Below are 24,263 nucleotides of genomic sequence, written 5' to 3' on the forward strand. Positions count from 1 at the left end.
CGTTTATTCACCGATTAATCTCATGCACTATTTGTGGGGGATATAATGTTAGACATCAAGATAAGAGGTGATTTCTGCTTTCCAAAAAAAAGTCATTTTTAAATGTCAGTAGCACAGGTTTAAAATAATAGAATGAATGAACAGGGGACATACAGGGACTATACAGAAGATACCAGAATGGCTTTCAGGGTAGGGATAATGGAAAGCTTCATGGCAGAAGAGATGATTAAGCCTCTGTTCTCTTACTTTGATGAAACTTTTGTTCTTAATTGGAAGTAATTACATATTATGAAGGCTTCTGGGCAGTATTGAGCGGTAGAAATACTTAGTTGTAAAACAAAGTTAGATAGGGGTATTGAGTAAATTTATTATCATGTATATAATACTTGAGCTCTCCTGATAACTATTTTTAAAATTCAGTGGTGTCAAAAGTAAGGAAGCAACTTGTCAGAATGCCCTGTTGTACAGAGTTCTTACTTGTTTTGGAGAAAGGGCTTCTTGGTTTTCTTCAATAAATTTACATAAAACTGGTTCGGTGCCTGTAGCTCAGCGGCTGGGGTGCAGGCCACATATACCAGAGCTGGTGGGTTTGAACTCGGCTTGAGCCTGCTAAACAACAATGACAACTACAATAACAACAACAACAAAATAGCCAGGCATTGTGGCGGGCGCCTGTAGTCCCAGCCACTTGAGAGGCTGAAGCATGAGAATCACTTAAGCCCCAGAGTTTGAGGTTGCTGTGAGCTGTGATGGCACTGCACTCTACCAAGGGTGGCATAGTGAGACTCTGTCTCAAAAAAAATTTACATAAAACAAATTTGTATTTCCTGTTTCTACTTTGTGATAAAGCACCAACTTGGACCATTCATTCTAAGCAGACATAGGAGAGTATTAAGAGACTTTTGTGGGCGGCACCTGTGGCTCAGTGAGTAGGGCGCCAGCCCCATATACCGAGGGTGGCGGGTTCAAACCCAGCCCCAGCCAAACTGCAACAACAACAAAAAATAGCCGGGTGTTGTGGCGGGTGCCTGTGGTCCCTGTTACTTGGGAGGCTGAGGCAAGAGAATCATCTAAGCCCAAGAGCTGGAGGTTGCTGTGAGCTGTGATGCCACGACATTCTACCCAGGGCGACAAAGTGAAACTCTCTCTCAAAAAAGAAAAAAGAGAGACTTTTGTGGGATCATAGAGACAGGCCAGTAGCTGTGGTGCTGGAACTCCCACCTCAATGTGCTATCAGTTCAACAGTGATTTTATTAGTAATAACAAGCTTTAAAATTTCAGAAAATACACCATTTTCTTTCTTCATGGGAGGAGGAGAGGGGTAAAAAAGGATACCAGGAAGTTATTAACGAAGGAGACAGTACAAAATCTAAGTGGTAGGAGGTTACTAGTTTACATTCAGACTAATAAGTTACTAAAGATAATGAATTATCCGTTTGAATTATGATGGATAATTCAAATTATCAAATTTCTCTCATTAAACCTTTCAGTGTATCTTGAGACTGAAGACACATTTAAAGATGTGAATTTAAAGAAAGCTGTAGATAACACTACTGTCTTCAACAAGATGTGACTTCTTAGCTCTTAGTTTATTTAGAATAACTGGCAACAGAGATATAGATAGGGAAAATGGGGGGAGGCATTCCACAGGCCCCCAGACTGAGGGTGCACATCTGGAGCAAGTGCTAGGGAGTCAGCTACTTTCTTGGGCCTCAGTTTCATCATCTGCAGAATTAAAGGGCTGGATTCAAAGGTACCCTGTTTCCCCAAAAATAAGACATCCTCTGAAAATAAGACTTACTTACAGGAAAGATAAAACGTCCCCTGAAAATAAACCTAGTGCATCTTTGGGAGCACACCTTAAAATAAGACACTGTCTTATTTTCAGGGAAACAGGGTAGTACCAGGCTGTAGGAATTATTGTTGATTATCTGGCTTTGGATGGGGGGAAATCTTGTGTTTCTGTTGAGCTTAATTTGGAATTTCACTATATATATAGCTCATTGGCATCTAATATGAGGAATAGGAATTAAAGAGATGATAAACAACTGTTTGTTTTTACCTTACCTTGCCATTCCTTATCAGAGGGACAGTATAAGTGCTCTTTTTGGTGACCTGGAGGTAGGAGAGACAGGGAGAGAAACACAAGGCTTCGGGGAGCACAATCTTTTTCACTAGCAATCTAGTTCTGATTGAGAGAGTATGGATAGTAAAGGTAAAATACTGTTTAAAGTCTACTACAATCAGGTACCTGATAAATTCCAAATCCAGAATGTAAGTAAACTTAAAAAAAAAAAAAACAGGGCGGCACCTGTGGCTCAGTCGGTAGGGTGCCGGCCCCATATACCGAGGGTGGCGGGTTCAAACCCGGCCTCGCCAAACTGCAAAAACAAAAACAAAACAAAACAAAAAATAGCCGGATGTTGTGGCAGGCACCTATAGTCCCAGCTACTTGAGAGGCTGAGGCAAGAGAATCGCTCAAGCCCAAGAGTTGGATGTTGCTGTGAGCTATGTGATGCCATGGCACTCTACCTAGGGCCATAAAGTGAAACTCTGTCTCTAAAAAAGAAAAAAAGGGCGACACCTGTGGCTCAAAGAAGTAGGGCGCCCACCCCATATACCAGAGATGGTGGGTTCAAACCCGGCCCCAGCCAAAAACTGCAAAAAAAATTGGCTCCCGTAGCCTAGCGGCTAAGGTGCCAGTCACATACACCAGAGCTGGCAAGTTTGAATCCAGCCCAGGACTTCCAAACAACAATGACAACTACAACCAAAAAAAGCTGGGCATTGTGGTGGGCACCAGCTACTTGGGAGGCTGAGGAAGAGAATCTCTTACACCCAAGAGTTTGAAGTTGCTGTGAGCTATGAAGCCATGGCACTCCACAAGGATGACATAGTAAGACTCTCTGTCAAAGAGAAAAGAAAAAAAAAAAGAAATGCTCTGATTTCTTTTATCTCTTTTTCTCAACTCAAAAGTACCTCCTGAGTTCAACTCTTAATAATTCCAGGGTTAGGGCGGCGCCTGTGGCTCAAGGAGTAGGACGTACTCAGTCCCATATGCCGGAGGTGTCAGGTTCAAACCTAGCCCCCGCCAAAACCCAAAAATAATAATAATAATAATTCCAGGATTAACTGGGGCAGTGTCTGTGGCTTAGTGAGTAGGGGGCCACCCCTATATACCCAGGGTGCCAGGTTCAAACCTGGCCCCAGCTAAACTGCAACAATAGAAATAGCTGGGCATTGTGACGGGCACCTGTAATCCCAGCTACTTGGGATGCTGAGGCAAGAGAATCACTTAAGCCCAGAAGTTGGAGGTTGCTGTAAGCTGAGACACCACAGAACTCTACCAAGGGTGACAAAGTGAGACTCTGTCTCAAAAAAAAAAAAGTAACAAAAATAAGAAGAAGAATAATTCCAGGGTTAACCATTTGTAGTTATCCAAGCTTTTGCCTTCTCCCCCTGTCTTTGCTTTTAAATGGTTTTGCTGTTCAGGTGGTTTAGCTAATTTGGGGTGAGCTGGAAATTTGTGGATTATCTGTGAATTGGATTGACCTTTGCGAGTTGATTTTATTTTGGGGTACTGCAGCTGCTATTTTTTAACAATTACTATGAATTCTAAATTACATGTTTTGTTAGAGCAGTGGAATGACAAAGTTCAGGCTCATTCATTGAGCATTTTACCAGTACACTGTCAAATATTACAGAATTTTGTTCAGGTTGTAATACATTGCTGAGACCCAGAGAAAATTATTTACATATATTAAATATTGTATTAAATATTCACATCAGGGAAAATTCTGGCAAAAGAGATTATTTTGAAAGAATAAAAAATTCTGAACTGTGGGAAGATTAACATAAAAAGTCATCATAATCCATGCTTTTGTTTGTAATAGTTGACAAGAATATTTTAGAACATAAAATTCCTTTATTTTAAACCTTTATATTTCTTTTTTCTTTCAGGCTAATTTGTGTTTCGTGGATATTGACAACCATTTTATTGAATTGCCTGAAGAATTTCCACAGTTTCCCAATAAAGTGGATTTTATCCAGGAGCTCTCAGAAGTTCTTCTTCAGTTTGGGATCTCTCCTGAGGGCAGCCTACACTGCAGTGAGAGTACCACTAAACTAAAGAACCTAGTTCTGAAAGACTTGGTTAATGACAAAAAGAATGGCAATGTCTCCACTAATAACATCAGCATGTATGAGATTCTTAAGGGCAATGAAACCATAGCCCGACTACAGGCTCTGGCCAAACGGACTGGCGTGACTGTGGAAAAAATGGACCTCTCTGCTTCTCTGGGTGAAAAAGACAAGGATGTAAAACTGCAGTGTGAAGAGGCAGAGCTAAGGGACTACCAGCTCAATGTGCAGCTCCGAGAGGTCTTCGCTAACCGCTTTACACAGATGTTTGCAGATTATGAAGCATTTGTGATTCAGACTGCCCAGGACATGGAATCCTGGCTTACCAACCGGGAACAGATGCAGAACTTTGACAAAGTAAAAAGAACCAGAGTTTCCCTTTTTGTGGTTCTTAATGGGCTACATTATTGATTTTGTAAACCTTATTTAAACAAACATTTTTCCTCTTCTCTATCCCATTTAGAGCTTTTCTTTACCATTATTTTACACTAGATAAAATAATTTCCCAAGAAGACAAATCAGGCTTGCCACCCATAGCTTAGTGGTTAGGGCGCCGGCCACAAACACCAGGGCTGGGGGGTTCGAAACTGGCCTGGGCCTGCTGAACAATGACAACTACAACAAAAATAGCCAGGCATTGTGGCAGACACCTGTAGTCCCAGCTAGTTGGGAAGCTGAGGAAGAGAATTACTTAAGCCCAAGAGTTGGGGGTTGCTGTGAGCTGTGCTGCCATGGCATTCTACCAAGGGCGACATAGACTCTGTCTCAAAAAAAAAAAAAGATCAACTAACTCATCAAGCTGATCTTTTCATCATGTGTTAAATTGCCTATAATCTCATTTTAAGATTTTTCTGTACTTTGATGATGCTTCAATTATAGAAATTCTTAAATTTCACTGGTTTTTAAAATCTATTAACACTGCTGACCTTGTGAGGGTTTTACTTACTCTTATTTTATGGTCAAGTCTACTTAAATGAGGCCTATTCCTTTCCTAGAAAAATCCTTATTCCTTATTCAAGGCCAGGCCTGGTGGCTCATGTCTGTAATCCTAGCCCTTTGGGAGGCTAAGGAAAGAGGAACCCTTGAACTCAGGAGTTCAAGACCAGCCTGAACAAGAGTGAGATCCCATCTCTACTAAAAAAAAAAAATAGAAAAATTAACCGGGTACGGTGGCAGGTGCCTATAGTCACAGTTATTCAAGTGGCTGACGAAGGACGATCACTTGAACCCAAGAGTTTGAGGTTGCTATGAGTAATGCCATAAACCTCTACACAGAGCAACAGAGTGAGACTCTATCTGTAAACAAACAAACATGTAGATAAAATTAGCCCTTCTATTTTAAAAAAGTTTATAAACTTAGTCTTCATCCTATAATGAAGTCACAACTTGTCCATGTAAAGGTATTAGGTTAGAAGTTAGTTTCAAAAGCCAAATTTTGATCTCATTCTAGGATTTTATAACTGTAAGTTGAAGACTGTGTTTCTAAGTTTTTGGAAAGGGAAGACAGAAATTGATACCATTTTAAGCTTCTTTCTGAAGTTTGCTATATTCTTTTGCCACATTTTCTTCAACTATCACCCAGATTTCTTTTCACACAAAAGCACTCAGGGATGTACATTAACTTGTTTAGATCACTTCGGTATAGTCTCCTCCCCGCTCCGTGATTGTTCAGACATAATACTGCTGTTAGAAGGAGCCATGCATGGCTTTTGCTAAGTGGCATCTTCATGTCATGAAAGGCCTCCCAAAGGGGCTGATATATTCCAAAAGAGTAATCTACAATCTTGGAACATCTGACAAATAACAAGTTCTAATTAAAAATCTGTATAAAGGTGTATAGTATAAAAGACAATTTTATGACTTCAGATTTTTTCTTCTGATAGAGGATAATATATTACATTGAACACTTAAGTTCTGATGAGAAAACTTCTTTTAATGTTAAAAGGGCTTAATTCTACCAAATATATTCTTGTTTCTTAGGTTCCTTTCTCTTTAAGCTCAACCATTTTCTACACTCTATCCTATCCAGCTTGGAACTAATCTGTGTATGTCCCTGGTTTATTCATAGGGTAATTCAGTTTCTTATTTAAATAAAACCCTGATATTTTCTTCCTCCTTAGTCTTTATGTAGCTTCAAGCTGTAAATGGAATCCTTTATATATAACCACTAAAGAAATGGAAGTTTAATGTTGGATTCCTGAAGGCTTGTAATCATCTCATTTTTCACTAGGAATATTTATAGGACATACTGGTCCTACAAGCCAAATGTTTGTGTAGTCCTTGAGGGTATAAACATCAAAAATATAGGGAAAATGTGAAATTATAGCTACATGTATCTTCATTTACAAAATATTTCTCTGTTGATAAAATATACAAAATATGAGTTTGTTAATTTTCTTATGTATGGCAACCTTTAGGATATCCTGTACTTAAATTTAGCAAGTGAGTTTCTGGGTGGCGCCTGTGGCTCAGTGAGTAGGGCGCCGGCCCCATATGCCGAAGGTGGCGGGTTCAAACCCAGCCCCGGCCAAACTGCAACAAAAAAATAGCCGGGTATTGTGGCAGGCGCCTGTAGTCCCAGCTGCTCAGGAGGCTGAGGCAAGAGAATCGCGTAAGCCCAAGAGTTAGAGGTTGCTGTGAGCCGTGTGACGCCACGGCCCTCTATCCGAGGGCGGTACAGGCAGACTCTGTCTCTACAAAAAAAGAAAAAAAAAAAGTGAGTTTCTATAAGAAAATTTTAAAAGGCCTCCTGAATTTCAGAATGAAAGACAAATAGGGACCAACTGCAGTGACTCATGCCTGAAATCCTAGCACTCTGGGAGGCCAAGGCAGGAGGATTGCTTGAGGTCAGGAGTTCGAGACTAGCCTGAGCAAGAGCAAGCCTGGCATCTCTACCAAAAAAGAGTAAAATTCATCAGGTGTGGTGGTGGACACCTGTAGTCCCAGCTACTTAGAAGGCTGAGGAAGGAGGATCACTTGAGTCCAGGAGTTTGAGGTTGTTCTGTGAGCTATCATGAGGCCACTGCACTGCAGCCCAGGTAACAGAGCAATACTCTGTCTCAAAAAATAAATAAATAAATGAAAGAAAGAAAAAAATGAGCGATAAATATGCTAGGAAGAAGCTGGTGAGTGTTGAAAAAGTAACCTTATGTCAGAACTTACCCTTCTCTTTCCCCTTCTGGCTTCTTCCATACTACATCTCAAAAAAAATGAAAAGCAAAACCAACCCTGCAACCCAAGGAGTAATTCACTTACAAATTTCAGCTAGGGTAGGGTAATTCAAATTCTTATTTAAATCAAGCCTGAAGAGCAGCAGAAAATTAGTGCCTGATTACAGTGTATTGAACCAAGCTAGTAACGGGAAGGTATACAACTTGTCCATTTTCCAAAGGATTGCTTCTGATGGTTTTTCAGGCAATGCTTTTTTTGAGACAGGGTTCCTCTTTGTTGCCCAGGCTGATCTTAGACTCCTGGGATCAAGCAGTCCTCCCAACTCAGCCTCCCAAACAGCTGGGACTATAGGCACTCACCACTACACCTAGCTTCCAGGCATTACTTTTTTAAGTTGTTATGGCCCAGACAATTGTGTCAGCCCAGGCTCGTAAGGAGTTTGATCTTGAGTTGACACTCACATAGCCTAGAGTTGACACTCGTATACATCCACTTGAAGAACAAAAAGATTTCACCTATAAACACAAATTCGATTTTTTTTTTCTTTAAAATTTCAGATTAGGGGTGGCGGTGCCCGTGGCTCAAAGAGTAGGGCGCTGGCCCATATACCAGAGGTGGCGGGTTCAAACCCGGCCCTGGCCAAAAAACTGCAAAAACTAAATAAATAAAATTTCAAATTAATAGGAGGGTACAGATGATTAGGTTACATTGTTTTCATTTGTTAGATGAGGTCCCTGTTGTAGTTGTGTCTTGCAACCAGGAGGTGTGCCATATAACCTTACATTGTGTCCATTAGGTAGAAGCACACCGATCCCCTCTCCTCCCTCCCCACTACCTTTTCTCTTCCCCCCCATTCCCCCCAGGTTGTTTTTTTTTAAGGTTATTGCTAATGTATATATCATTACTATATCAGTTAATTGTCTCCCTGTATTATGACTTGGAAGTACATTGTATAGGCTAGGAGTAGAGATCAGAAGAAATTATAGCTCATTGGAGAAAGGGATCAAAATGGTAAGTGAAATGGATGTTTGACAATGGAATAGCAACTTATCCACCATCTTTCATTAATGATTCTGATGTTCTCTTTTCTACATAATGGTCATAAGGACCAGAATGTAAGTTCTGGAAGGTCAGATCAGTGCTAAAGATGAAGTGACCTAAAGTTCTATGAATGTAGAAGAAGGAAAGGTAAAGTAGATTTTTAAAGATTTTTGAATTTCAAGTGTCAGTTTTGTGTGTTATAAGATTTAAAAAGAATAACTGTGGCAACATAACTTTTAGACTTGTTATGTAATACTAAAATGGTCTCTTTGCACTAATGATTTCCTGAACATTTCATTACAGGCTTCCTTTCTGTCTGACCAGCCTGAGCCTTACCTGCCATTTCTTTCACGCTTCATTGAAACACAGATGTTTGCCACCTTCATTGACAATAAAATTATGTCTCAGTGGGAAGAGAAAGATCCCTTGCTTCGGGTCTTTGACTCTCGGATTGATAAAATAAGGCTCTATAATGTCAGGGCACCCACCTTGCGGACATCTATATATCAGAAATGCAGCACTTTAAAAGAAGCAGGTACGTTTGCCATGCCTTTTGCAATTAGATCCCAATTCATCATTTCTTTTTACATGTTGTTTACAAAATTAATTTTTAGTTTTAGACTCAATAGCTAATCCTGGTACTATAGCATGAAGGGCTCAGTATAGTTTTCTTTCTGTTTCTACGAGTCCCCATTCCTAGTTGACATTCCTCTTCCCTTAAAAGAAGAACAATAATAAATTGAATCGAGTATAGAAGGTTGCTATGGTTTTTGTCTTCTCTCTTTTGCCTTAATGAAAAAAAGAAGTTTATTTCTATCTTGCTACTTAACGTTTCCCTTTTACTTCTCAGCTCTTCTTCTTAACGAAGAAAAGGGATTGTAATTTAAAATAGCTTATGTGAAATGCTTCCTTATTTAAGTAACGAAAACAGTATATTTGCTTTAGTAGTGCCATTAATTATAATGCTTTCACTTACTGAAATTATAATAAATCTCTGGATTCTTACATTCAAATTAGGGGTTCCCCCAACCCTGAAATGAATTATTCCCTCAGTCAGAGAATTATGAGTCTCAGCCCGTCTGTCAGCAGTATATAATACAGTCCAATCAATAAGTAATTCTACTACTAGCCAGCATGTATACATTACTGTGTGCCAGTCATTATATTAGGGATATTTCATGTATTTTTTAATTTGCTTTTACCAGTGAGGAAGTAGAGGCACTCTTGTCTTTATTTACTTATTTTATTTTATTACTATCCTCATCTTACAGCTGAGAATGCTGAGAGGTTAACTCACCTGTTGTTGCATAGCTGGTGCTTGGTGGCGCCATGGTTTGAACCCGTGTCTGACTGATTCTGACACCTGAAAGCATAATACCACGTTGGCTGTTCCTTCAATAAAGAATATTTAAAACGTGGCAATCTACACAGCATTATGCCTGGTTCCCAGAATGTTCTTTGCTAAATAGACCGATATCTACTATCTACTGTCTGTGTCCCCTCCCATTTATTGCTTTCCCTTTGAATAAACGTAGGAGTATTGGAAAGCAGCTTCTCCACTAGAAGATGAGGAGAGGGCACATGTGCTGCTTCCTTGCACTGCCTCTCGCTTGCTTTCTTTTCCTACTTTACTTAAACAGATAAAAGTCAGGAATGGTGATGCTGGAGTTTTGGCATATTTAAGGAAGGACATATGTAAATTGTCTTTCATGAAGCCTAGAGGTCTCTGAAACATCACCTTGTTGTTTGATGGTTTGAAAGGGGGAGAGCCCATTCAGGAAGTGGTGATTACCTGTTTTTCTGGAAATTGAGGAGATGGAATAAATGAAATTGTCTATACTTGTTCAGAGAATAATATGACTTATAGCGCTTTTATAGCCTTGTGAATAGTATGTTACCTTGTTGAGCAAATTTCCTTTCTCTTTTCCTGACAGAATTTTGTAAATGGAGCCAAACATGGATTCTTTAATTTGTGTGCTTCCACAGTCTTCCCAATTAAATAGATTTCCCTTCAGCCTCTGAGAGTTTTGTGCTCCTACTGTCATCATAGATATTATATTATATAATACTCTTTTGAAAATGTAACATTGTGGATTTTTTTGTGGGTTTTTTTATTTTCTTTCTTTTTTTTATTTTGCTTTCAATTTCAGCTGGCTTTCACTCTTCTTAGTTTGAAGGGTTTTTTTTATTTTCTTTTTTTTCCTTTAGCAGTTCTCTTGCCCTTTGCCTCCCAAGTAGCTGGGATTACAGACACCTGCCACAACACCTGGCTTTTTTTCTTTCTTTCTTTTTTTTTTTTTTTTTTTGGTAGAAACAGGGTCTCACTCTGGCTCACTCCTGCTCATGCTGGTCTTGAACCTCCGAGCTCAGGAAATCCACCCGCCTCGGCCTCCCACAGCACTGGGACTACAGACGTGAGCCACCACGCCCAGCCTCTTTTCTTCTCTTCTCTTCTTTTTTCTTTTTCTTTTTGAGACAAAGTCTCACTATGTCACCCTGGGTAGAGTACTGTGTCATCACAGCTCACAGCAACCTCAAACTCTTGGGCCCAAGCGATTCTCTTGCCCCAGACTCCCAAGTAGCTGAGACTACAGGCACCCACCACAATATCCGGCTATTTTTTAGTTGTAGTTGTAGTTGTCATTGTTATTTGGCAGGCCTGGGCTGGATATGGACCTGCCAGCTCTGGTGTATGTGACTGGCGCCCTAGCCTTGTTTTCTTTTTTTTGTTTTTGTTTTTGTTTTTGGCCGGGGCTGGATTTGAACCCGCCACCTCTGGCATATGGGACCTGCACCCTACTCCTTGAGCCACAGGCGCCGCCCCCTAGCCTTGTTTTCTTTTCTTTGAGACAGAGTTTCACTCTGTCACCTTGGGTGGAGTGCTGAGGCCTCATAGCTCATAGCAACCTCCAACTTGGTCTCAAGCAATCCTTTTGCCTCAGCCTTCTGAGTTTAGCTGGACTACAGGTGCCCACCAGAACACCTGTCCTTTTTTTTTTTTTTTTTATGAGACAGGGTCTCACTCTGGCTCAGCTGGTCTTGAAATTATGAGCTCAGGTAATCCACCAGCTTCACCCTCCCAGAGTGCTAGCGCTAGAGTACAGGCGTGAGCCACTGTACCTGGCCTCCATTATGGATTTAACATATATGAAAATGAGATTAGGCTAAAGCACTACTCTTCTGGGAAATTAATTTACAAAAAAACATTTTTTTTTTTTGTAGAGACAGAGTCTCACTTTATGGCCCTCGGTAGAGTGCCATGGCCTCACACAGCTCACAGCAACCTCCAACTCCTGGGCTCAAGTGATTTCTCTTGCCTCAGCCTCCTGAGTAGCTGAGACTACAGGCGCCCGCCACAACGCCCGGCTATTTTTTGGTTGCAGTTTGGCCAGGGCCGGGTTTGAACCCGCCACCCTCGGTATATGGGGCCGGCGCCTTACCGACTGAGCCACAGGTGCCGCCCCTACCAAAAATTTTTTTAAATAGAGGCAACTGATTGTGACTGTGGCTGCCCCTCACAAACATTCAGGTATTTCATTTATCGGAGAAATTTGTCCTCCTCCCACTTCCGCAAAAGCTGTAGAGGCTGGAGTATTATTGTATCTATTTTTTTCTTTTGTTGTTGTCCTTTTGCTTTTGTTTTGCTTCTAACCATGAAGAATTTTGAATTTACAGGTGAACTCTGTAGGCACAGGCTATCTACTGTTGATATCGTGGCACCAGAACCTCATGATTTCTGTGTAGAAAGACAACAAGCTGATAGTAATGCAGTTTTCTTTTTCCTTACCCACCATAGCAGATGAATATTGGCACACACCCTCAAAAATCTAACATACCTGACCTCTCAAAGCAGGCATTTAATAATTTCTGAATGTTCAGTATTCACTGGTGGTATAATCACTGAAAAGTAGTATTGTATTATGCTCCCTGTGGCAGTTTTCAGTATAAACCCTGGAGTGAATCATAATTTTTGTCTTCAAAAAACTTTTCAAGTAAAGGAAAACAACTCAATATCAGATGGATTTCTCTATCCTTTTAAAGTCAGTGGAAAAACTGAAACTGTTTCCTTTTTTTCCCCTTCTTTCATGAGGATAGAAGCATTTATTGGCAGAGATGGAATTTTTTGCTATTTCATGGAATATAAAATTGGCAGACTTCAGAGAATTCATGCCATGAATCTAGGCATTATTTTGTCTAAATCATCCATTCATTTTTATAAATATTACAAAGCATAGACAGTTTAGAGTTGTGGAGAGCCGGGGGGCATTGGTAAAAATTAAATGTCATTTCATTATATTAAAATATAATATTCTTTGGCCATACATATTCTGCCCAGCATAGAACATATGACTGTGTTTCAAGAGAAGTTTCAAGTTATATGTGTACACTGAAAATAATAATGAGGGCTGGAGCGGTGGCTCAAGCCTGTAATCCTGATACTCCGGTAGGCCAAGGTGGAAAGATTATTTGAGCTCAGGAGTTGAGAGACCAACCTGAGCAGGAGCAAGACCCCATCTCTACCAAAAATAGAAAAAATTAGCCAGTTGTGGTGGTAGGCAATTGTAGTCCCACCTACTTGGAAGGCTAAGGCAGAAGGATTGCTTGAGCCTAGGAACTGGAGGTTACAGTGAGCTATGATGACAGCCCTGCACTCTCACCTGGTGACAGAGTGAGACTTTGTCTCCAAAAATAAATAAATTTTATATACATGTAATCAAATTCAAGAAGGTTTTAGATACATTCTTACAGGTTATGCGGGAACATTAGCAGAGCTTAAAATTTATATCTAACATTTTGAAGTTTAAGTCACAAGGAGCAGTAGTAACTTCCATCCTGCAGACAGCTAGCTTTCCATTTTATAATCTGACATAAAATGGCATGAAATATGTTCTTTTGACAAGAATGGAGAACATGGGACAGACCCATCCTCAAAAAAAAAGCTTTGGAATATGTGTAGGCAGTACCAGCAAGAGCCAATCTACTAGTATTGTAACGGGGCAAATAAGCTGATTCTGTAAAGGCGCCGCTTTACTTCTACGCCAAAAGATTGGCAGCTCCCTAGTGTTCTCTTTATCACATAAACACAATTATTGCTTATTCTCCATTTTTTAATAATCCCTAGGCAAAGGATGGGTGACCTTGTCTTTCCAAATACTGTATTTTCTCTTGACTATTCTGTTGAGGGAAACTTTCAAGATTAAGGGGAGTTTTAGGGTTTTTACCAGGGAAACACATCACTTTGAAACAACCTCCAACATCCCTAACTTTAAGTGGTTTTAAAATAAAAATGTTGAGTAATCCATTGAATTTTGACCTATGAAATTCTTCCAAAGGCCAGTTTCTTATCCTCTGGACATTTTCTAAATGCCTGCTTATTTGACTTCTTTGACTTTTCTCTGCATTACCCTCTTGATCTAATAAACACTCCTAAATGACTCCTACTAATGGGAATGTGTCTGTTACTAAAAGTGAGGTAATAAACTTCACAGTTCCTTGTTTAACAGATGGAGAAGGACGGACACTTACTAGGTCTTTGCACAAGGAAATAAAGTAATAAGCCTACTGGCCTTGCTTTTCCTTCTCTTTACAGTTGTCTCTCTGCTGAAGAAAACTATTTCAGTGTTGTACTTAAAGCCATATTTTCATGTAAGTTTCCCTCACTTAAGGGAAACTGTAAATACTGAATTATAGATTTGTTCAGTACTGCTGCCCTGCTTTTGACAAAGGCAAAAGAAAATACCATGAAAATTAATCATCCAATATTTACCTAAATTAACTTTTTTTATATTTATGCAGGGTGGACATAAAATTCACGTGCAATTTAAAAGTTTATAACATAGTAAGTTGCACACGAACTTTATATCCACCCTCTGTTATGATTTCTGAAGAGTGTATAAAAATCGATGTCAGAGTATCAGAATGATTGAGTTCTCTGTAAATGTATGAGTGCATGAAACATTATTTTTGAAAAAATGTCTCTAATTTGTTATAAATTTAATTTATAGCCCAATCAATTGAGCAGAGACTAATGAAAATGGATCACACTGCAATCCATCCACATCTGCTTGATATGAAAATTGGTCAAGGCAAATATGAGCAAGGTTTCTTTCCAAAGTTACAGTCCGATGTCTTGGCAACAGGACCAACCAACAACAAGTAAGCATGTTCTCCACATGAGTAGCTGGCTGAGGGAATGGGTGTAGAGTGGGATGCTCTGCAGTGCTTAACCATTAAACATCTATCAGATTGCTTTTTTTCAAGACCACATTAATGCCTTTGAATGAGCGTTTGACTTTTAAAAAACAAAAATCCAGAGTCTGGAGACTTTTTCTTCTTTTTCAAGTAAAGTACACTTGGGAATAGTCATACTTTAAATGTCTCTGTTTAAATATAATGCTAATCCTGTTACCACCCACCTGGGTTCTATTGGCCACTGCATAGAAGGAAGCGGACTATAGGAGTACACCACCATCCCTGACTAATTTTTCTGTTTTTTGTAGAGGTGGAGTCTTGCTCTGGCTCAGGCTAGTCTTGAACTCCTGAGGTCAAGCAATCTTCACACCTGGGGATTACAGATGGGATCCACCACACTGGGCCTGAGACTGTATTTTTTTTTTTTTTTTTGCTAATAAATATGTTTTTAATAAATGAATGAATTCTATTCTCAGCTTCACTCACTTAACATCTCCCATCTTAAATGCCTTGGGCAATACTGAAAGTTCTTCTGCTATTTTGCACAGAGGTATCATCATTTTCTGTCATTTAAATCTTTTTCCATACTTAGTTTGGGTCTTCTCAAAAGTAGAATGTGAGATAAGGGTTTGGGTGCCAGTAGTTTATTTGGAAGATGATTATAGGTGTGGGGAGAACAGGGAAAGTGAAACAAGGGATGGGGAAGAACCAGGAAAATAATGCCTTACCAGAATAGGGAGAATGGAACATGAGTTCACACAAACTGAGCAGCTTAAAAAAATAAAGTTAGTCCTTACCCTTGAGAAAACTTTGCTACGAGTGAAAATGAAATAAAGAAATGCCAATAATGTACTTATCATACCAAAGGGAATTAAATTTGTTTGAGGGCCAAACATGAGCTAGGCACTGTACTAGGCAATTTATGTATATTGTCTTATTTGATTATGGCCATGGGAGCTGCCATTGACTGGGCTCTTAACATTTAACCAGATTCTTCACATACACTATCTCACCAATTCTTTTTTTTTTTTTTTTTTGTAGAGACAGAGTCTCACTTTATGGCCCTCGGTAGAGTGCCGTGGCCTCACACAGCTCACAGCAACCTCCAACTCCTGGGCTTAAGCGATTCTCTTGCCTCAGCCTCCCGAGTAGCTGGGACTACAGGCGCCCGCCACAATGCCCAGCTATTTTTTGGTTGCAGTTCAGCCGGGGCCGGGTTTGAACCCGCCACCCTCGGTATATGGGGCCGGCGCCTTACCGACTGAGCCACAGGCGCCGCCCATCTCACCAATTCTTAATGTCTCCATTGAAGAGAGGAGAAAAGTGAGACACAGGGAAAAGAAATAACTTTCCATAGGTCACAGCACATAGAAGGTCCTTCCGACTTTATAGCTTGTCCTATAGAGAGACAACAATTAATGTAAGGAAAATGCAATGTACACTTGCATGAATGTGTGTGACACAAACGTGAAGAACTATACAAATTCAGAGACGGGATCATACAACTTGAAGCCTGTACTAATAATATTGAATTTTATACCAGAAATTTGCTAAAAGCGTAGATTTAAGGTACTCTTACTACAAAGAAAGAAAGGGAAACTATGTGGGAGGGTGACTATGATGCTAGTGTCCTTGATCACAGTAATTACTTCACTATGTATGTGTCAGAACATCACATTATACACTTTGAGTTTATATACTAGAATAAATAAATTAGCAAAAAAGTAAATAAACAGAATTCAGAGACACTAGCAATTGTTGTGGTAAGGCTGACTTAAATTTAACAGGGAGGCTGTATTTTTTTTTTTTTTTTGCAGTTTTTGGCCAGTGCTGGGTTTGAACCCACCACCTCCGGTATATGGGGCCAGCGCCCTACTCCGTTGAGCCATAGGCGCTGCCCGGGAGGTTGTATTTTTTAAAGGATGGTTTGGTGGGGAGAGGCTAGCTAGTTGGTACTACTGATTGGTTAGGTTGAGTATAAAATCATGGGGGTGTAGAAATTTGTCTTTTTGCACTGGGTTGGTTCCTGGGTGCATCACAGGAACCATTTTCACAAGACTGGTTGAGTCAGTTCCTTGGTATGGGCCGTTGACCTAGTTGGATTAATTGGTCCTTAGAATACAGGGTCTGAAAGATACCTCCAAGACCAGTCTTAGGTTTCACAATGGTAGTGTTATCTGTGAGAGCATTTTAGAAAGCTAAAAGTCTTATGACCGTCAGTTACATGACCCCTGAACAGTAAGCAAGTATAGGAAAGCAAGCTAGGAAACAATGGCTGGTTATTTTTTAAACTATACCTATCTATACCTTTGCAGAATTCAGGCCCCTACCACAGTTCCCACTCTGCGGCCCTTAATTTTACAAAGGGTGGTTTCAATCCTATCTAATGATATTTAGAGAAGTTAAACTTTTATTATCTATATTAGTTTCCTAGGGCTGCCATAGTTTATACTAAAGTATTGGAGAGGAAGGTTATTAGAATTTAATTGCTGCTTACAAGACAGAAGTGAATAATTACTGAAAAAGAAATTTTTTTTTGTAGTTTTTGGCCAGGGCTGGGTTTGAACCCAGCACCTCCAGCATATGGGGCTGGCGCCCTACTCCGTTGAGCCACAGGCACCGCCCCTAATGACTGAAATTTTTATCTTAGTTTAGTTTTTAGGGTTTCATCTTCTAGTGAAGAGTTGTCCCTGCTTATAAACACTGAATTTAAAATGTGCAAAGAGATTGATACCTGTGAGGGTTCAAACTTTCCAGTTTATGATTTTAGATACCATATCCTATTTTTCATTAGCAGATGAGAATTATGAGAATTTTCCATTAGAAAAGATTAATTATCAGGTTTTTTCTCTCATATTTATAAAGTAGCCTAATTGTTTGAGTCACTTTGATTTGGGTAGACTATTAGTTTAACAGTTTTTATTTCCTTTTGATAGCATTAGATTGCTCATTCATTCATTTGACAAATCTTTATGGAACTCCCACTAGATGTGAGGATTGTTCTATTCACCAGGAGTTTAGCAATGAACAAATCAACAAAAACCTCTGCTTTCAAATGCAAAAAACCAAACAATAAAAAAGTAATATGTAAAATTATTGTAAATGTCATGTAAATGTCAGATAATGATAAGGGCTATGAAGAAAAAAAAACTATTGAACAAAGTCTCAAAGGTGAGAGGGCTGATCCATTGGAAACACCAAGGTAGTTGAAAATTGCTGTAGTTTTAAAGTAGAAGGAATGATCAGTAGTATAAAATGTGTAAGAGAGAGAAGCTAAGAATTGAAAATGGACATTGACTTTGGCATTTAGGTTTCAGTGGCTTCACTAAGGGCATTTTCAGAAGAAGGACTGATTTGAGGTAGACTGGTAACCCAAAGGTAAATAAGTAGAAGGATCATATCAAAATACTTTTAAGAATTTTTGCATGAGAGTAGTAAAGAAAGAGATTTAAACCTAACTACAGAGGGCCAAGAGAGAAATCAGCATGCAATACAGTTGGCAATACAGCAACAGAGGTGACTAATGAGCAAGTTGAGAAAGGAAAGAGGGAATTGGTTGAGGATGCAAGTAGGGCCAGGCTCAGTGACTCATGCTTGCAATCCCAGCACTTTGAGAGGCTAACTCAGGATGGATTGCTTGAGCCCAGGAGTTCAAGAATAGCCTGGACAAAGTAGCAAGGCCCCCCGTCTCTACCTAAAAATTATCCAGGAGTGGTGGTGTGCACCTGTAGTCCCAGCTCAGGAGGCTAAGACAGAGGATCACTTGAGCCCAGCAGTTCAAGGCTGCAGTGAGCAGTGATCTTGCCACTGTACCCCAACCTGGGTGACAGAAAGAGACTTTGTCTCAGAGATAAAATGAAATTAAACTTTTTTTTTTCTTTTTTGTAGAGACAGAGTCTCACTTTATGGCCCTCGGTAGAGTGCCGTGGCCTCACACGGCTCACAGAACCTCCAACTCCTGGGCTTAAGTGATTCTCTTGCTTCAGTCTCCCAAGTAGCTGGACTACAGGCGCCCACCACAACGCCCAGCTATTTTTTGGTTGCAGTTTGGCCGGGGCTGGGTTTGAACCCGCCACCCTCGGTATATGGGGCCGGCGCCTTACCGACTGAGCCACAGGCGCCGCCCTAAATTAAACTTTTAAGAAGTTTTTAAAGGATGCAGATGGAGGAAATAATTTTGAGCTCTGGCTAGTACATTATATGATTGGAGAAAGATGAGGATATCTGTGTGTATGCCTCGTTTATGGAGAGGGCAGAAAGAAGGGGGCATGAGTGGGTCATCAGTTGAGCAGTGGTACTTGATGAGGATCTTTGAGGGGAGTGAGGAAGAATTGAAAAAGGGCAGGTGACTTGTGGGTAGTCATGAGGGAAATCAGGAACTAGCCTACAGGGAAGGAAAAGGGGAGATAAGGCAGGAGGGAGAGGGTCAGTACAGAGGAGAAGGCACTAGTATGGGAGTACTTTAGGTTGGTTTAGCACAGGATTTAAGCAGTAATAGAAAATGTGAGGGGTTATAAGTGGGAGTCAGGGCATGGGACAGCCACTGTAACGGGGGATGGAGGTCAGTGTATAAGATGGTAGAGTTCAGGATTTCTGAGGTTGACAAGTTCTGGATGGTCTTTTGATTTAGTGTGATGTCCTGGTTGTGGGTGAAGTTACTGCCTTTTAGGGGACCCCAGAATTGTAAAGCTAAGTTATCTTTATAGTTTTTGTTATTTTCCTTAGCAGAAAGAAAACTGAGCCAGATGTTGGAATTCTTCACAGAAAGATTATTTTGGGGATAGAGGAGTGATTGAAGGTGATAATCAGAGTGGAGGGGTTTGAGTGGTGTGCACTAACTGGAGCCTGTCCAGATAGTGAGGCTGGCTACAAAATGACCTTTGAATTGAGGAAAACATCCTTATATTTCTTTAAATCCCTCTTACATCTGCATCATCTAGGGAAGATTTCTGGATCTAAGGCACAAAACAACTGATAAATATAAGTTATCATTTCATAGAAACGCAGTCATAAAATTTTAAGAGCCAAAGGAATCACAGTGGTCATCAAATCCAACCCTTAGACTTTACAGATGAGACTCACTCTTAGTAGTTTGAATCTTAAATTTAGAAGACTATTCCTTAAAAATGTGGAAACTCCTGTAATCCTAGCACTTGGGAGGCTGAGGCAGGAAAATTTGTGAGCTTAGGAGTTCAAGACCAGCCTGAGCAAGAACAAGACCCCATCTCTACTAAAAACAGGAAAAAATATTAGTCACATGTCATGATGGGTACATGAAGTCTCAGCTACTTAGGAGGCTAAGGCAGGAGGATCACTTTAACCCAGAAGTTTGAGGTTGCTGTGAGCTAGGCTGACACCATGGCACTCGAGCCTGAGCAGCAGAGTAAGACTCTGTCTCAAATTTTTTTTTTATTTTGAAACTTCAAGCCAGATGCAGTGGCATGTACCTGTAGTTTCAGCTGCCTGGGAGGCTGAGGTAGGAGGATTATGTGAGCCCAGAAAGCGACAGTAAGCTATGATCATGCCTATGAATAGCTACTATACTCCAGCCTGGACAGCATAGCAAGATCTCATCTCTTTAAAAAAAATTCTTTTAAAGGAAAATTTTATAGAAAACATATCCTGTAATTCTGAGTTCATAAAAGTTGGAAACTTTACACATTTCTATTCTTTTAGGACACTAGAATTAAGTAATTCTAAATTATGGATTTTGAAAACCATTCTCCTTTGTGTTAAAAAATATTCATCCAGCCTTGGCACCTGTAACTCAGTAGTTAGGGCGCTGGCCACATACACCAGGGCTGACGGGTTTGAACCCAGCCCAGGCCTGCCAAACAACGATTAATTACAACAACAACAACAAAAATAGCCGGGTGTTGTGGCGGCTACCTGTAGTCCCAGCTACTTGGAAGGCTGAGGCAAGAGAATTGCTTAAGCCCAAGAGTTTGAGGTTGCTGTGAGCTGATGCCATGGCACTCTGCCAAGGGCGACATACTGAGACTCTGCCTCAAAAAAAAAAAAAAATTACTCATCCCTAATGTTACTTTGATCAAGTGAAGGTATCCCTGTTACATGTCTAATATAATAAAATATTAACTTGACTAAGATCAGAATTTATTATTTTATATACAGATATCTAAAGTGTGTTGATACTGTGCCTTTTTTTGTGAGTGTGGGGGAAACAGAGTCTTACTCTGTCACCTGTGCTAGAGTACCATAGCCTCAGACTAGCTCACAGCAACCTCAAACTAATGAGCTCAAGTGACCCACCCACCTCAGCTTCCCAGAGTGCTGGGATTACAGGCATGAGCCGCCGTGTCTGGCCAGATACTGTGCCTTCTTTAACCTCAGCACATAATCTGTGAATATACTGTTAAAAAAACTGCTGGTTTGTACACTGTGATTGGGTGAATTGTATGGTATTTTAATTATATCTTAATAAAGCTGTTATATATTTTTAAAAATTGATTGAAAAATAGGTATTGTTAGTCTTTTGTGTTGATTTTAAGGATAAGAACTACATGTTTTTCTTGTTGGGTTGTTGCAGTCGCTGGGTAAGTCGGAGTGCCACTGCACAGCGCAGGAAAGAGCGCCTTCGCCAGCATTCTGAGCACGTGGGGCTGGACAACGACTTGAGGGAGGTATGTGGCTGCCCTCCTGGGAAGCCTTGAAGTAAGAGCCATGAACTGGGCTTATCCAACCCAGCTGATGTCATTGTGTAGATTCTTTTGTATCCTTTTTATAAAAGGTTCAGTTATATTTTAAAGTATTAATCCTTTTTTACTGACGTAGCAAAATCTTTTTTTCCTTTTTTTGTAATTTCAATACAGCTAAAATAAGGCTCTAAAATAAGTCTTTCTGTGTACTCTATCAAGTAAAAGCGAAATAGGATAAATTTTTAGTGAGTGTGTCTCCTGTTTGGAGAGAAATGTACAAGAATTACAGACATTTCTAGGTTCCAAGCACAATTTAATTGTAAGTAAAGATATATTTGCCTGTGCTTTCTTCTTGGCTTGTTAACACCATTTTTAAAGGTGTTTTTAAACGTTTTAAAGTAATTTTCTCTTGCTTTATTTGTACTCTTTGAAAATAAAAACCATCATTATACAAATGAAAAATTATAAGTTTTTATTATTTCTTGTGATAAAGAAAACAGAAGACTTGATAACAGTTTTCTGACCTCAGATGTGTACAAATAAAGCAGAAAACATCGTTCCAAACATTTATTGTTTGTTAATGTGTCATACGTATATGATTTTAACCATTTTCTTAAGAACTGAAGCCTCGCCTGTGCGTGCTTTTCTTTGGCTCCTGTCTTCTCTCCCCCTCCCTTTGCTGTGATACTGTCATTATGCATGCTTGTTCTGCTTGTCTCTTTTTCCCTATCCTTTTCTTTTTTGCTCTTCTGTCATTGGCACGTCTTCATCCTCTTAGCCTTCCGGGGAACTTTTGGTCTGTCAGAACTCCATGGCATTCTGGGAGTGGGATCAGGGCCCACCTCCTCCTGCACGACTTCCTAAAAAATCCTTCTCTGAGTGCTGCCTGGTATGTTCTTTGCCGGAAAGAGCTTTCCAGATGCTCTCCAGTCTTGTCTGTGTTGCCACCCGAGTGATACACCTGTGTGTGCACACAGCACATAGCTCTAGAACGCTTCACGTCACCTCGTGCCAGAGCTCACCTCTCCATTTTGCCCTCTGTTTCCTCTCGGATTTGGTGCCTTTTTGTGCTGGTGTGTGCTGACGTGAGCGGTTCTATGCTGTTGACATGTAAAACTGACCATTCAAATCTCTAATCGATGAGATTTTTTGTTTTTGGTACCAGACATCAAATTGCTTTTCTTCCAAAGGCAAAAATGTATTAAATATACAAACTCCCCTTTGTTTAAGCATTTTACAGAAGTGCAGAAGTGATTCCATTCCAAACAGTTTTTCTTCTGCTGCGTTTTATCTCCACACCATTTTAATTTACTCTTTCTGGTCTATTTTACATGTGGTCAGAAAATCCAGTCGTCAACATAGAATTTTAGTGCTAAAAGGAACTTTTGAGGTCATCGTGTGCGATTTGACGTGGTTTTTGGCTGTAGCCTGAGAGACTCGCCTAGCATTAAAAGGCGCACACACAGGCGGGGTGGGGCCAGGACACCCGACTGCAAGCAGCACTCCTCCCTTCCGCCCCCCCCCCCCCCCAGCCGGCTCACACAACCCATTTTTCACTTAAGGGCTCAAAAACTCAGGACTCTTGCTTATATTTTTTTCCCTATTATTTCATTTATTTAATTTTGCAATGGTCTTATCTTCACAAATTGAGCATCAGTTAAGAGATAGAATGTTTATTAGGAAATTCAGGACAAGGCTGTGTTCAGGAGCAGTTAATTTGGTGTTTATTAAATAGTAGTATATATTTTCATAGGTAGTTTGTAGTAGTTTGCTGCTTTTTGTCCTTGACAGAAATAAAGGATAGAGTAGTATCAATCTCAGAAGAAATCTGGGGTTACTTTCCTCTTTAGAGAAATGGACTTTATCATAAAAACATTCCCTGTGTAAGGTGTCTTTTTTTCTCCATTTTTATCATTTTGTTTACTTGAAAGGCACTGCTCTGTTTTTGTAACATGCAGAGGCAGCCTCCCTTCCTACTGTGAGGAGATTTTTACTCGCTACTTCCTATGTCCTTTCTGTGGGTGCCCATGGAATTTTGCTAGTTCTGTGGCTCTAGCAGAGATGCTCAGGAGGAGACTTTGCACATGACCTCAGGGGGATCCACTGTTGACTGATGACTATACCCATATGTGCTGAGTACTTGGTTAAATATGACAGTCCCCATCTAGCTTGAAGGACAGTCCCCATCTAGCTTGTTTTCATTTATATAAAAAAGCACATAAACTGGGTGGCGCCTGTGGCTCAAGGAGTAGGGTGCCGGTCCCATATGCCGGAGGTGGCGGGTTCAAACCCAGCCCTGGCCAAAAGAAAAAAAAAAAGCACATAAACTTTACAGTACTTCATTTTTAATCCAGTTATTGGCTTTTAAAAAGTTTTTCAGACTGGGTGTGATATTCTGCACCTGTAGTCCTACCTACTTGGGAGGCTTGGGTGGGAGGATCACTTGAACCCAGGAATTTGAGACCAGCTGAGGCAACGTAGTGAGACCCCCATCTCAGAAGAAAAAGTTATTTATATATTCCAAAAAAAAGAGAAATGCCAAAGGTTTCTTCTCAGCCTCTTGGCTAACCACATTCCTCACTCCTTTTCTTCTAGCCAGTATGTTTCTTCCTAAGCTAAGTTTGATACTTACCACTTCTAGAGAATTGAGTCTTATTGCGGCTCTACATTTGCGTAAGTCTCAAAGATGGAAGAGTTGAGGCTAGAGGGAAAAGAACTCTTTAAACATTTAACAATTAAAATTTCTTTTTACTAACCTTTTATCTCCAGTACTTAATATTCCAGATAACAGTAGTATAACCTGAAACAATAGGAAATCCAAATGTTCTTTGTAGGAATTTTTATATCCTGCCCTAGATCTTAGGTTGATTTGTCTAAAACAGTTTTCATTCCTTATGTTTATTTGAAAACTAATCTTCAGAATGTTCCTATAAACATTGTTGCATTCGACTTCTCTGTTAATAATAGTTGTCTCTCATCTTACTATTCCCTTCTTTCTTTGACCCTCTTAAAAATATTTGAATCAGAAAGAGGTATACATAGTGCTATGGAAAGTATGCCTAC

General features: G+C 40.0%; 1 protein-coding gene across 3 annotated transcripts in view; it reads left to right on the forward strand.

Moving 5' to 3' along the window:
- The window catches only part of DENND5B (DENN domain containing 5B), a 212,163-nt gene that overhangs the window by 131,988 nt on the left and 55,912 nt on the right, over window positions 1-24,263 (forward strand). For 2 of the 3 annotated variants that reach the window (XM_053554201.1, XM_053554202.1), the window contains 4 exons: window positions 3,961-4,497; window positions 8,656-8,887; window positions 14,358-14,508; window positions 21,092-21,185. In XM_053554201.1, coding sequence (XP_053410176.1) covers window positions 3,961-4,497; window positions 8,656-8,887; window positions 14,358-14,508; window positions 21,092-21,185 — 1,014 coding nt within the window. Of the gene's footprint in view, window positions 1-3,960; window positions 4,498-8,655; window positions 8,888-14,357; window positions 14,509-14,852; window positions 15,143-21,091; window positions 21,186-24,263 lie in introns of those variants that run through there. The other variant, XM_053554203.1, reaches the window with a different exon arrangement.

The sequence above is a fragment of the Nycticebus coucang genome, chromosome 12, assembly GCF_027406575.1.
Source record: "Nycticebus coucang isolate mNycCou1 chromosome 12, mNycCou1.pri, whole genome shotgun sequence".
In the NCBI taxonomy this organism is placed as follows: Eukaryota; Metazoa; Chordata; class Mammalia; order Primates; family Lorisidae; genus Nycticebus; species Nycticebus coucang.